This window comes from Phoca vitulina, unplaced genomic scaffold (assembly GCF_004348235.1).
Source record: "Phoca vitulina isolate PV1807 unplaced genomic scaffold, GSC_HSeal_1.0 scaffold20, whole genome shotgun sequence".
Classification (NCBI taxonomy): domain Eukaryota; kingdom Metazoa; phylum Chordata; class Mammalia; order Carnivora; family Phocidae; genus Phoca; species Phoca vitulina.
The window spans coordinates 8,752,913-8,767,176 of record NW_022589723.1 but is presented as its reverse complement, the minus strand read 5'-3'; the positions used below and the strand labels follow the sequence as shown (position 1 = coordinate 8,767,176).

The 14,264-nt window shown below is 46.4% G+C and overlaps 1 protein-coding gene across 10 annotated transcripts in view; it reads right to left on the bottom strand.

Annotated features, from left to right (window-relative positions):
* The window catches only part of EIF2AK4 (eukaryotic translation initiation factor 2 alpha kinase 4), a 106,616-nt gene that overhangs the window by 22,493 nt on the left and 69,859 nt on the right, over positions 1 to 14,264 (bottom strand). For all 10 annotated transcript variants that reach the window (XR_004301074.1, XR_004301073.1, XM_032418040.1 and 7 more), the window contains 9 exons: positions 13,209 to 13,445; positions 11,637 to 11,709; positions 10,874 to 10,995; positions 8,836 to 8,885; positions 7,723 to 7,891; positions 6,524 to 6,640; positions 5,224 to 5,289; positions 2,457 to 2,627; positions 1,976 to 2,110 (listed from right to left, as the gene is read on the bottom strand). Coding sequence is in view for 8 of the 10 variants with exons in the window: in XM_032418040.1 (XP_032273931.1) it covers positions 1,976 to 2,110; positions 2,457 to 2,627; positions 5,224 to 5,289; positions 6,524 to 6,640; positions 7,723 to 7,891; positions 8,836 to 8,885; positions 10,874 to 10,995; positions 11,637 to 11,709; positions 13,209 to 13,445 (1,140 nt within the window). In the remaining 2 variants the exon portion in view is untranslated. The remainder of the gene's footprint in view (positions 1 to 1,975; positions 2,111 to 2,456; positions 2,628 to 5,223; positions 5,290 to 6,523; positions 6,641 to 7,722; positions 7,892 to 8,835; positions 8,886 to 10,873; positions 10,996 to 11,636; positions 11,710 to 13,208; positions 13,446 to 14,264) is intronic.

The following is a 14,264-nucleotide window of genomic DNA, read 5'->3' as shown; positions in this document are numbered from 1 at the left end:
AGCAAAGGCTGAGTGGGGGCCCACACCTTTACTCAGATGTAAGGGGGCCCCCCCTCTCACCAAGCCCTAGCTGGGCAGCATCAGAGAAGACTAAATGGGAGCCAGGACTTTTCTTATCTGCCTGGGGTAGTGCTCCCTACCCCCCAAACAGTGTCAGGAACTGAAGGATTACAGACTCTCACGTCCACCCAAGCAGTAACGAGGCCACCCTCCCTGTGGGGGTGGTGCCCAAGGCGGCTGAGTGGGAGGCTGGAACTTTCCCTGCTCTCCAGCAGTCTCCTGCCACTTCCCCCACCCCTCACCATAGTACCAATAAAGGCATGTGCGAACAGAACAGGGCACCCCTCCCAGCCTAGGGATGTTGAAGCAAGCAGAGTAAGGAACCTGAATCTCTACCCTCGACCAACAGTAGCAAGGTGGCACCTCCTGCCCCTACTTGTGCTTTCAGGGGAGGCCTGCTAAACATAAAGATCTAGCTAAGCTCCAGAGTCTCATAATACTTAAAATATCCAGGGTCCAAGTGAAAATCACGCATCATGGCAAGAACCAAGAAGGTCTCAAAATGTGTAAAAGACAATCAACAGACAGATGTTGGAAATATCTGACAAGGATTTTAAAGCAACCACCATGAAAAGCATGACGAACAGGCTTGAGACAAAAAAAAAAAAAGTCTCAGCAGAGAAGTAGGAGATAAAAAAACCTCTGGATGGGCTCAACAGCAGAATGGGGAAAACGGTGGAAATAATCAATGAAACTGAAGATGAAACAATAGAAACCATTCAATCTGAAGAAGAGAGAAAACAGACTGTAAAGCAGAAGGCCCCAGAACCTCAGGGATATAACAAAAACTTGAACATTTGTCATCAGAGTCCTAGAAGGAGAGCAAAAAGAGGGTAAGACGTAAGAGATATTAGAATAATATGCCCGAAATATGCCTTTACCGGTACTGTGGGGAGGGTGGCCTCGTTACTGCTTGGGTGCAGGTGAGGGTCTGTAATCCTTCGGTTCCTCCACTGACACTGTTTGGGGGTGGGGGGCACTACCCCAGGCAGATATAAAAGTCTTAGCTCCCATTTAGTCTTCTCTGATGCCACCCTGCTGGGGGGCTTGGTGGGGGCCCACACTGGAAGAGGACATAAACCTCTAGATTCAAGAAGCTGAGATAATCCCAAAGAGTATAAATCCAAAGAAAGTCATGCCAAGACACGTCATGATCAAATTTCAAACTAAAGACAAAGAAAAAAAAAATCTTAAAAGCACTGAGTGAAAATCAACTTTCTTATAGGGGAAAACTCAAACAACAGCCCATTTCTCATCAGAAACCAGAAATTTGGGTCAAGTACAACAGACTTTCTTCTCCTCTTGAGTTTCTCAGCGTTTGACAGTTGAAGCAAAAAGCCTAACACTGTCTGATGTGGACATCAATGTATGGAGAGGAAATATTTAAGACAATTATATTATAAATGGCAGGAAGGGTATAGGGACCTCCAGGGAGGTAAAGGTTCCATACTTCACTTGAACTAGTACATGTCAGCACCCACGGATCTTCATGGTGATAGAGGAGCATATCTGTATCTCGGTTGTGGTGGTGGTGACGAGACCCCACACACACAGTAACAATGGCACAGAGTTATACACATACAGAGTACCAACGTCTGTGTCCTGGTTTTGATTATTTTATTCTAGTTCTGCCAGATTTAACCATTCAAGAAAATGGAGCAAAAGGTACGCAAGATCTCTCTGTACTATCTTTGCAACTTCCTGTAAACCTGTAATTATTTTAAAATAAAAAGTCACAAACACTACAAATGTGGTTCAGAGTATTTTTCTATTCCTAGCTAAAAGGCATGCAGGTGTTCAATTATACCACTGGTTCAATTTTTCTGAAGCTCTGGAGTATTTCAAAACACCACCTGAGAAAGAAAGGAAATTAAGCCAGACTAAATCAACCAACAAATCCGGGGTGAGCCCTCACCAGCAGGTCGTATCTGCCGCCGGCGGCAAGGATTTCCGATACAGCCCTCTGCCTCCGTCTGATGACTGCCACAAATTGGAAGATGACTCCGTTGTGCTGTTGCACTTTGTAAACCAAGCCCAAATTGATCGAGACCTGTGAAGTACAAGCGCACGCAAACATGTCAAGGGCATGGTTTTCCATGGGTAGCGTCAGAGCAATCAGGAATATGTCTAAGTATAGCCTGCCAGGTGAAGACTCTGTTCTCTTCAGGAATCAGCGCTTGGCTGAGGCTAACTGACATCGTCAGACTTGCCGTACCATAGGAATTGTGATGCTTGCAAGGACGTTCTGATGAAGCCAAAATCGTTACTAGAAATCCAAAATGGGGAAAGCAGAGTTCTGGCGGGGGGAGAAAACGCGTCCTAGCATTAACTCAAAAACCCCATTTCGCCCTGTGCAGGCACCACAGACCCACAGGGGAATCCAGCGGTGGCCCAACCTGTAACTTGATGCCGAGTTTCTTCAACAGCCCGACAATCTCCTCTAGGTCTTTCAAGCCGTACTTCACCAGCTGGGCAACGCCTGTTTTCTGTTTTATTAATGAATTTATTGCCGGTGTTAGATCTTGCAAATCTCCCTTCTGCTCGATGAATTTGTAGAGTCGACACAGCTGGAAAGCAAAGAGGCACACTTAGCTTCCGATCCCCGGCAGGGAAGACGCACTCCACACGGTGTTCGGACACACGGGGGACAGAGCGGAGCTTCCGCACCGCCAGGAGCAGGGATTTTGTGGTCAGAGGCCATTTTAACCTTTACTGGGAACCTGACTACGGATTACCCTTTTCCAGCAACTCAAAAGCACCCCACAGGAGTGCTTTGGGCACCTACTCCCAGTGAATGCTGCCCCCAGCAGAGCAGTCCCTTGTACTAGCTGAGCCACCATGACAAGATTTCCAAGCCAGGATTGTTCTTTTTTACCTTCCTCATTCTCATCAACTCCCGTTCCTGCAGGCACAGAAACGGGGAGGGCGGTGGGGGGACACACAGGAAGGCAAAGTCTGACTGGTTCTAATTCTACTCTGAAGTAGCCAGAAATTCCCTCTGCTCCCTTTGCTTGAATCATTCCTGTTTGGAGCCTTGGGGTGCCACTCGGGTGTCACCTCCCAGACAGCCCCCTGATCCTCCCCTCCCTCTGGCTCACACCTCCATCCCAGCTCCCAGCCGCTGTACCCATCGTCTTCCACACGAGGGCAATGGCTAGAGATGATCTGTGGGCCAGGCCCAGTCCCTGGCACACAGCAGGGGAAGCAGGAACTACGGTCTAAACCAGAAAGAAATTTCCACTCGAGCTCCTGGGAGTTAAACAGAATTATAGCTATTTTAAGACTATATAAGCATAACCTGGTTCAATGATAAATTGGCACATGGAAACAGAGCTGAATGAAGACTCAGCTTATTTCAGTTTAATGTAAGAATCATACACCACATGTATTTTTTTAAATCCAAAAAGTAATATAATCTCAATTTCCTTACTATATTAAATGTTTTTCTTCTTAAAAAACTATTTCTTCTCAAATTTTAACATTAAATTACCCCATTAATAAACTCCCAGAAGCACTAGAGTCGCTCTCTCCAGATGAGCATCTTCACCCAATCATCAACAAACTCCATGTGACTTTGGATAAGTCACAGCGTCTCTGGGCTGGAGGTGCCTCATCTGTAAAATCAGAACCCTGGGCCAGACACTGGCTTGCACTATTTCTACTTCCTTTTCTAGTATCTTCAGAGTTCCATTTTTATATAATGATAGCACCAAATGTCTTTATTAGGTGCTAATTTTTCCATTTGTAAGCTAATCAAACATACAACTTTGATGCTCGTCATCAGATAACCAGAGGTTTAACAAAAAGAAGCTGACATTTTAGCAACTGAGGCAGCTATCGTGTGCAAGTGTGAAATATGTTTGAAATGTGACATTAGTTCAAAGAACCTTTTGGGCTTGAGCCTTCAGGTAAGGAATCACCAGATTGGGCAGTTTCTTGAGCAGATTCTTCATGCTATTTATATATGGAACTATTTCTGCTCATAGGTATGTGCTGTGTACTTGTCTAGAGAATTATGTAAATACTGTGCTTCATATTAAAATATTTTATCACTGGTCACTTTGTGTACCATTAATATCTCCTCCTCTATGTAACATCTAAAATTTAACCTGGCTTAATTTCTCGAACTCCTAGGCTGTGTCACCTGGTTGACTCTCCCTAACTGACTGCATGCTGGCTGCTACGAGCTGCAGTGTGTGTGTGCAAGTTTGGTTAGAGAGCCGAGGGTAGACAGATGCTGCATGGAGCCCCCCGTGGCTTTTTAAAAGGCCAACATGAATTAAGTTGGAAGCAGCCTGGGGAGTCTTCAGCTGACTCCTTTATGCCTACAGCACTATGTCCGCCATACTGTAGGTGTGTAGGTCAAAAGAATGAGCATTTCTGCCTGGCCTGTGTATAGTCATATTTTAATCTATCCTATACATGAATTTGCTGATCATCACAGGATCATGTAATTGAGTGCCCCACCAGGGCTAGACGGCTTCTGGGGAAGTCTTAAAGAAGTATCTCTTCTTATCTAAATATTCAGGAAAATGTCAGAAATCCCCGTTGTCTTCGGCTATCCAGTGACTCCATGAAGTATGGGTTACTGCGCCGAGATTAGAGACCTATCTGATGGCTGCTGAGAGAATAGGACAAACCTGCTTACCCCATGAGATAGTCCTCATTGCCACTGGGATCAAATGTCAGATTTTAGTGGTAAGAAATGTACCAGAAAAGCAGGAGCTTTAATTCAACTCTGATGTGTTGGAAGATTGGGGGGTAGGGTGGTGGGGGAAACCCAGATGGATGTGCAGAGCTCTGTGCTTCATTCCAGTCCCCTAGGATCTATTTCAGAAGAGGACAACCAGTACTAGACCCGCTCGCTCAGCAGGAGGCTCTCCCGAGCACGGCCCGCACAGGGCGGGAGAGCAAAGCAGCTGGTGATCCAGAAAGAACAGGACGATGACCCCACGGTGAACAGCAGCATGGAGAGGCAGGCTCTGAGCCCAGCGCTGGGCTCTCTTCCCCCAGTCCCCGAGGTTGCCAAGGAACCTATGAACACGTAAGGGAAACCTGTCTGTGAGGAGCCGTGGAACAGCCCAGCCCTGCCTCACTGCCTTGAGAATCGGGGTTCATAAAGTTACAGAGAAAGCTGTAAGAGCCCCATCCCTGGGTACTTACACTATTAGACGACAAAGACAGATTACAAAACTTGGCTTCCACTTCTCTCCTCGTCAGCTTTTCTGTCTAACGCGGAAGAGAAAGGGAACAATGAGAGTCACCAAATTTGGCCCTGAACATAAAGATATGCTCTCCAGGCACATTCCGACAAGTATATACCCTCCATTTTGGACAAACTGCTCCTAATCATGAAGGATGGATTAACTCTGTGATTAGAAAAATTCTTTTTCCAATTCACATAAAATTAACATTTGTCTTTTTTTTTTTAAGATTTTTAAGTAATTTCTACACCCAATGTGGGGCTCGAACCCACAACCCCGAGATCAAGAGCTGCATGCTCTACTGAGCCAGCCAAGTGCCCCTAACATGTGTCTTAGAATATGAAAACTCCTGACATAAAAGAATTAAAAGGGGGAGGCTGCCCTTGCTGAACGAGGAGGCAACCCAGAGCTGGGCAGGCCGAACCAGGGGGGTTCTGTCTGGATGGCGAGGGAGTAATGGATCCGTGTCCCCCTGGCAAAAGCCGTGCGCTGACAGGCAGTTAGCCTGTGGCTGTGGGATATGAACAAGGATGGCGTGCAGCCCCCCTGCACAATCGCTGGGGCTCTCGCCAGCGTCCGACGGACACACTGTGTCTGCTACTGCCAGCGGCAGCCGCACTGCCGGGGGCGGGGACAGACAGTAAAACCAGGACCCCTGTGTGTACCTGCCGGACGAGAGAGAAGCGACTTAGGCTTCTGGTGTCTAGAAAACAGTAAGCTTGAGGCGCCCGGGTGGCTCAGTTGGTTAAGCGTCTGCCCTCAGCTCAGGTCATGATCCCAGGGTCCTGGGATCGAGCCCCACATCGGGCTCCCTGCTCCGCGGGAAGCCTGCTTCTCCCTCCCCACTCCCCCTGCTCGTGCTCTCTCTCTCTCTGACAAATAAATAAAATTTAAATAAATAAAATAAAATAAAATAAAATTTTCAGTGACTCCCCTCCAGGCTCGGCACACTTACCGTAGAGTACCTGCACACATACTAGAGAGCAATGAGTACTACGATTTGGCTCAATTGGGAAGAGTAACTGGAGGGGCTGCTGCCCCGGACCCATAGGAAGGAGATGCTAAGGCTCCAGCCAAGGGCTAAACTTATTCTCAATACAGTCACTCCCTCCAACTGTTTTTTTGTGTTTTTTTTTTACTTTAGAGAAATGAGGGAAGGAGATAAAACTCCCCACTCAGTTCTATGGTTCCATCACTAAGAAAACACTTATGAACTATTATCATCCTTCAATATCAAGTCGAAGTAATTAAATGCTTACCACGGCATCATACAGAATAACATAGACTTGACTGAGTTTATCTTCTGGGATCCCGCAGTGTAAGAGGATTGCTTTCAATAACGTGGTATGGTTCAAGTAAATACTGTAATTTCTTTCCTAGGATACAAAAAGAAAAATTATTAGTTTCCCCATAGAAGCAGTACAGGTACCTGACCAAAGCCAGCCCCTTGTCACCAACTTACCATCCAGGCAGGGGACTGTGGAAGGACTGAATTTTGGCATATTACCTCCTAGTTTATTTTCTCATAAGCATGCCTTTTACATTGTCATAATCAAAGAGTACAATATAATCAAACCCTTCATCATACGTATCTAAACCACTTCGGTCCCCAGCTCTGGTGAAAAGCCTGAATGAGTCCACACAGACTTCAGCAAGGGACAGCACAGGGGTGAGTAGTCACTGCCGTTCAAGGACGGGCTGCGGAGCAACCGCGGTAACGGGCGAGTGCTCACAGAGTAGCGAGCGGCGAGCTGAGCTGGGGGCAGTGGGCTCTACAGAAGAGGGGCCACCTCGGCTCCGCCCTCGAGGAGCAGGTGGCCTCTCCCCTCGAGGGCAGGGAGGGTGGGGAAGGAAAGGTGGCCGGCCAACCGATGAGGGCGCAGGCAGGCTCCCGGGGCAGAAGGGGCGCCCACCGTAGCCGGGAAGGCAGGCCTTCTGGACGAGGAAAACCATGACAGGCACAGCAGTTGGGGGGGGCAGGGGGCGGCCCCGTGTGTGGGACCCAGAGGCAAGGCCTGAGGAGAGCCAGCAGTTGTGCTAGAAGCGGTCTCCACTGGCGAGGCGGGAAGCCGGCTCGACGCCAAGTGAAGCTGGGGAGCTGAGAGCCAGGGCGGAGCGTAGGAGGGGACCACAGAGGGTGCGGAGCAGGGTGACCATGCTAAAAGCATCCTAGGAATCTGAGCTAATTTCTCACACCGTGGAAGAATGGGCAGAGCAACAACACCCTTCCCCCAAAATAGATGAAGACAAAACCCACTCCTGTCAAGGCAGGGGTGAGAGCCTGAGAGAAACCCACAAGTAACCTCATCAAACTCTTCTCCTTATCCTAGTAAAATGTGGCCCACTGCCGGCACCAAGTGAGGGGCAGTTCTGTTGTAGTCATGCCCCCCCCACCGCCCGCCCCTAGGTCAAGGACTCGAGCGGGGCGACCTCGGGACATCGGACCCTGGAAAGCAACCTGAAGTGCCGGGAACTCCTGGATGATCTCACAGATCGTGTAGATGACTTCGGCAGTGGGCAGAGAGCTGTTGGTGGTAGATGTGACAATATCGAATGCACATTCCAGAAGCTCTTTGGGATGAAATCGGTCTAACTTGCGAGGTCTGAACACGCGCTCTATGCAGTATCTGGAGAGAGAAACCCAGAAACCCAGGTCACCGCTTACTGGAATCACATACATGCAAGAGATCGTTGAACAAGAGAAAAGAAACAGGAGAAAATTAATCAGTGGTATAAGCAAGAGACCTTAAAGACAGATTTAGGTGCCAGTTCCTGGGGGGGCCACTATTAAACTATGGGGCTTCATTTTTTTTTTCATGTCTGAAATAGAGATGAAATTGCACACAAGAAATAATTTTCCCTTTAGTACTTGCTCTCTACACAGGGATACACCTAAGGACCATGACTATTAATTAACTGTTCACTCGCAGCTGAGAATAAAAGCACAGAAAGAGCTCTGACTTCGTGTGAAGGAAGGCTTTAAAGTAGGGTGCCTCGTTGGCAACAATACTGCTCCGATTTATGAAGATCTCGCTGCTCGCCCTCTGCGGGATCTGAATGTACAGAAAACCCTTCCCCACTGCTAAGTGCCCGGAGGCCCGGGGCATTCGGCACGCCTGCTGGGTTGACTCCATTTCTCTACAAACAGCTTTTGTTCAGTTACCTGTGGAAGCAGGTTTCACACAGAGACCGCCGGCCATTTGTCCCTCCAATTAAGTTTTAAAAGGGGCCATGTGGGATCAAGACCAGCCATATGTTTTTGTCAAGCAACCATTTGTGAAAATAATTAGTTCTGTTGCTTGGGAACGTTAGAAGGCAGAGAACAGATGGCAGGAGCTTCAGGGTACCTAGCCCCCAACAGCTACATGTCCGCTAAAGGGAAGGCTAAGAGTCTTTGTCACCCCGCAAAGGGGTACTGTGGCTGAGCACTGAGCACCATATTCCAAGCTCACTACTTTAAACCCAAAATTCAAACCCCAAATTCATTGCTATTTAAGGATCACAGATGATACGACATCCTTCTTTGGTTTCTCTCCCACATCCACCAAATGAAACACCCCCAGTTTCGTACCGTTTCAAATTCAATATATTATTTCTTGCCACGTATCTTGCAAAAGGAATCTGAAACACAAAGTTTCAAGGGTCAACGTCAAAATGTGCCAACAACCCCTCCTTTGGGTTTTTTTTTTATTAACAGCTTTGTTAAGATATAACTCACATACCACAGAGTCTACCCTTTTCCAGTGTACAACTCAGTGGTTTTAGTATATTCACGGAGTAGTGAACGGCTCACCATTCACGTTCCTGAAATGTTCCTGAGGTGGTCCGTCAGCGGTAGACCCCGCTGCTGAGCACGCCACCAACCTTACTCACTGCAGCATTTCTTAGGATTTTAAATTTGAGAAAAATTCACTTTTAATTAAGTATGCTCTGTCCAATTTTATGATGCCAAGTTAAAATCAGTGCAAGTTATCTGGTTACCTGTGACTTTTCCCCCTTTATCTATTTTTCCATTCCTCGCCCCCCCCACCTCCCCTCTGGCAATCACCAGTTTGTTCTCTGTAGTTAAGGGTCTGGGTTTTTTTGTTTTCTCGATTCCAGACGGAAGTGAAATCATACAGTGTTTGTCTTTCTCAGACTTATTGTACTTAGCATAATACCCTCTAGTTTCATCCATGTTGCTGCACACGGCAAGAGTTCATTCTTTTTATGGCTGAATAATATTCCATTGTATGTATATACCACATATTCTTCATTCATTCATCTATCGAAGGACACTTGGGGTGTTTCCATAGCTTGGCTACTGTAAATAATGTGAATTATGTAAATAACTGAAATGTTTTTTCAAGTGTCATTTATGATAATGCAACCAAAATGGGTCTTCTCTATTATGGTGAATTCCCTGATTCTCCCATGGTCTTCTAGGTGAAATTCTTACCCACCCACTAATAATAACCACAGCTTATGAAATTATTGTCAGATTGTCCCAAGAGATCTAACATCGTACCATTAACTATGGATCAAATTCTTAAAGGGTACTCACTTTTTATTCGGGGGGAATGACTATTAGATCACAGAAAGCAAGCTGATGTTTAAAAATCTACACTTTAGGGGCGCCTGGGTGGCTCAGTTGGCTGAGTGTCCAACTCTTGATTTCACCTCAGGTCATGATCTAGGGGTCATGAGATCCAGCCCCGCATCGGGTTCCATGCTCAGCAGGGAGTCTACTTGAGATTCTCTCTGCCCTCCCTCTCTCTCTCTGTTCCACCCTTCCATTCGTGCTCTTGCTCCCAAATAAATAAATCTTAAGAAAAAAATCTGCACTTCAGTCTCCTAATGTCTAAAGAATAAACAGCCAGTTTTAAGTATAGCAATTTAAATATTTTTATCCATCTAATGGGTGAAGTTGAGATACCTTTCTCTGCATTGCCTTATTATGCATGAGGCTGAACATTGTTCCAGAGGTTTATCAGGCCCGTGCTCTGAGAACTGCCTGGTTATATCCTTTGCTCATCTTTCCACTTGCCAGTGCTTTCTGTACACGAGGGGAATGAAACTCTTGTCTTGTCTCATGCATGTACAAGACTGCAGATGGGCTCGTTAGCAGGCCACGCTATGTGAGTGGATAACCCGTCAGAGGGAACCCTGGGGATCAGAAGCAAGCAAGCACGAACAGAATTCAGCACACCTCATTAGCAGAGGCACTTGCTGTTAGGAGAATTTAATTGTTCTCCGCATTAACACGTTAGGAATTTAGTGAAAATCTAGCTAGGTAAAGAAAACAACTGTGTTCGTTTGTCTGAGTTGGCCAGGGCAAGCCATGGTGATCACTCGGCAGAACTCAGCACTGGGGCGCAGACGTGGCATTGGCAATGCAGGGGCCCAGTTTCTAGGGTCATAAGCACTTGTGCTATGAGCCAGCTGGACGTACACAAGGTTAGATGTTCACTGAATTCCAGTGATGCTCTCGCCCCGGTAACTCCCTCAACAATGTGTTTCCTAAAGCTCATGTTTAGAATATAAGCCGAGGGGGAAAAGTGATGGCTGAGGGTAATCCACCCGTGGCCAGACACGGCATCTGGCCTGCCCCAGGGCATTCCCAGCCTCACCCGCAGGTCGAAAGGAAGCATCACCAGCATCCCGCTGTGGTCCATGAATAAGGCGGCTTCGTTGTGCTCATATATTTGCCTATTTTGGGGAAGCAGTAGTGGGGTACACAACTGGACAGCTCCTACACCAAGTCAGAAAAAAGTAACCGATCATCAAGTTCTCATTCTTCCAGGAGGCAACTGAAAATGAACACGGACCTGACCATGAAGTCATCTGCTACTGGCCGCTGGAATCACCAGCAAGCAGTCTTCAGCTCTCTGACTCCACTAATGGACAGCTCATCTGAGGTCAAGTTTGTTAACCAGTCTTATTCCTGACTCCACAACCCAACTGTATTTTAGTAGCAAGTCTCTAATATTCAAATCGTAATATTCAAACGTTCTCCTCAACAAGCTGAATGTTAAAAATAAGCTTAAATTTTACATGAAGTCAAGTGCCTGGTACTGAATTTAAAGGTAAAATACGGGGACGCCTGGGTGGCTCAGTCAGTTAAGCGTCTGCCTTCAGCTCAGGTCATGGTCCTGGGGTGCTGGGATCAAGCCCCACATCGGGCTCTTTGCTCAGTGGGGAGTCTGCTTCTCCCTCTCCCTCTGCCTCTCCCCGCCGCTCCTGCTCTCTCATACTCTCTCTCTACCTGACAAATAAAATCTTAAGTAAATAAAGATAAAATATGGTTGCATCCAAAATCTATTAACAGTGCTTTCTAATGACGAAACAAAACACTCTTTGAGAAGGCCTATGATTTTTTTAAAAAGGACATACCGTGTCTTTTAAAAACGCGGACGACAGTGTCACACACGTGTTGCTGTATCTTGGATGTACGGATTGAGAAGCCCTAAAATATGACCAATTAACATGTCATCAAAGCCAAATCAAAGGGACCCCCTAAAATATTCACCTGTAGCTTGCAATAAGCATCACATTACTTATTCCCAAGACCATAAAAGAGACGTCAGCAATTAGTCCCCTTTTGAACATGCGCAGGGAGGGAAGAAAAGCAGTACATCCCGCTTTAGGAAGGCCACCTAAAGCTCCAAGTCCAAACTCTTCACCATGTTGATATATAGGCCTTTCAGAGAGCCAGTCAAATACACACATTCTCCCTGAGGATTCTCAGGGATACCGTGCAGCAATCAAACATTTAATGGCATCAGGCCTCCGCTCACATACTAAGGTGATCCACTTTATATATATAATATATAATTTATATATATAATATATAATTTATATATATTTATTTTGTAGAGAGTTTTCCTTTCCATTTGTTTCTTATTATACAAGTAATACCATTTCACTTGAGAAAATTTAGAAACAACAGGCAAGCAAAAAGACAAAAATAAAAAAGTCACCTATAATCCTCTAAGTATCTTTCTACCATTGCTAGCCAGCCAAAACTGGTCTGGCCCTCGAGAGCTATACCGATCTTCCACAAATCTTACCACTACTTTCTACTACTCTTTGAAAAGTACATCAGTATTTTAGGCATACAGAAACATATAAAGAGCATGGCAAGTATCTGTTGTTCACCCATCTCACTTTTCCAATTTTAACATTTTGCTATATCGTTTCAGACTGTTTGTGTTTGAAAAGAAAAAAAGAAAGAAGGAAGGGGAGGAAAAAGAAAAAAAAGGAAGAAACAGAACAAGTTGCTGGCTATGCCTCAGAAACCATCTGGGAGCTTTTAAACAGACACTCTTGGGGTGCCTCACACCTGGACATTCCAAGTCACCAGATCGGACAGAAGGACTGAGTGTTGGAATGGTCTACAGGGCCTCCCAGGTGCACCTCCAGGGGCAGCCAGCGTTGGGAGCTACTGACCAGATGGTCTGGATCTCAGCTGGTTAGATGGTTTCAGCTCTGGGCAGCTGGGCCAGGGCTCAGCTTCCAAAAGCACTGCTGCTTAAACTCTTGGGTAGATGGAGAGGAGGGTGGGTCGGGAACTCCTTAGAGTTACATGATTAAAATCATGGCTCTGCGGGGGCCTGGGTGGCTCAGTCGGTCGAGCATCTGCCTTCGGCTCAGGTCATGATCTCTGGGTCCTGGGATCAAGCCCTGCATTGGGCTTCCTGCTCCGTGGGGAGTCTGCTTCTCCCTCTTCCTCTGCCCCGCCCCACCACTTATTCCCTCTCTCTCTCAAATAAATAAATAAAATCTTTAAAAAAATTTTAAAAATAAAAATAAAATCATGGCTCTTCCCAGAATAATGCATATACGGACCTCAGATGAGAACCGCATGTTGGGAGGCATTAAAGGGATCCATGAAAACTAAGGAACTGACTTGACCCTTCTGTGAACCGAGTTGCGCTCTCTTTTGGCAGGACAGCTGAAGCCCACCTTCGGCAAGTTGCTGTCGTAGGTGTAATCGATGGCTGGGGAGATGCGCTGGGAGAAGATCTGGGCCATCATGGTGCGGTAGGCCTTCCCGTCCACGTTGGCCAGGGTGTGGTGCAGAACTTCGTGCAGCTCCGACTCCTCCATCTGGGGTGGGGGCAGCAGCTCACTCTTGAGCAGTTCTGTAGCTGTGGGCCGCTTGGCGGGATCGTGGTTCAAAAGCCAGGAGATGACAGATTTCTGTAATGAAAGCCAGGCACGCTGGTGACCCGACGGCAACAGGTGATGCTCTGGAATTCTGACAAGCTGGCGGTTGGCTCAAGCCAAAGAAAAGACACCCCACTTCTTGCACGTAGTTGGTGCATTTTAATTGGTATTTCTGAAATCTCTGCATCTGTCATTTCCCCCTTCCCTGCACTTCATTATGGCCACATAGTTGTGCAACACTGTAACAGGAGTGTTTCTTAAAAGGCAGAGACACTGGGGCACCTGGGTGGCTCAGTCAGTTGAGTGTCTGACTCCTGATTTCTGCTCACGTCATGATCTCGGGGTCATGAGATCAAGCCCAGCGTCAGTGGAGAGTGTTTGTCTTTCCTTCTGTTCCTCCTCCCCTGCCTTGTGCTCTCTCTCTCTCAAATAAATAAATATGACAGGGGCCCTACTTATATTTTATTGTTATAAACAACCAAAAAAAATCCTCAACTCAAGAACTACAAAGCAGCAGAACCTTGGCCATACTTATAAACACACAAAATACTGTCTAAAAAAAGGTGCAGAAACATAAAACAATTATCTCTAGATGCCTAATTTTAGTAGAAATTATAATGCGTAGCAGCTGCTGACATCCTTACATCTTGTTTTCATTTTTTCTTCTCCCCTTATGCTATCTGTATTAATGCCACTCCCTGGAATTCTCTTGATTTATGTTACTCATTTACCACGCCTTCACAGTCACTACCTCAATTAAGCAGGGAACTATTGGAAAACAACCCAAACCTTGAAAGGTTTCTTCATGTGTCCTTAATTCTCTCATGTACAGTAAGGACTTAGAAAGAGAGA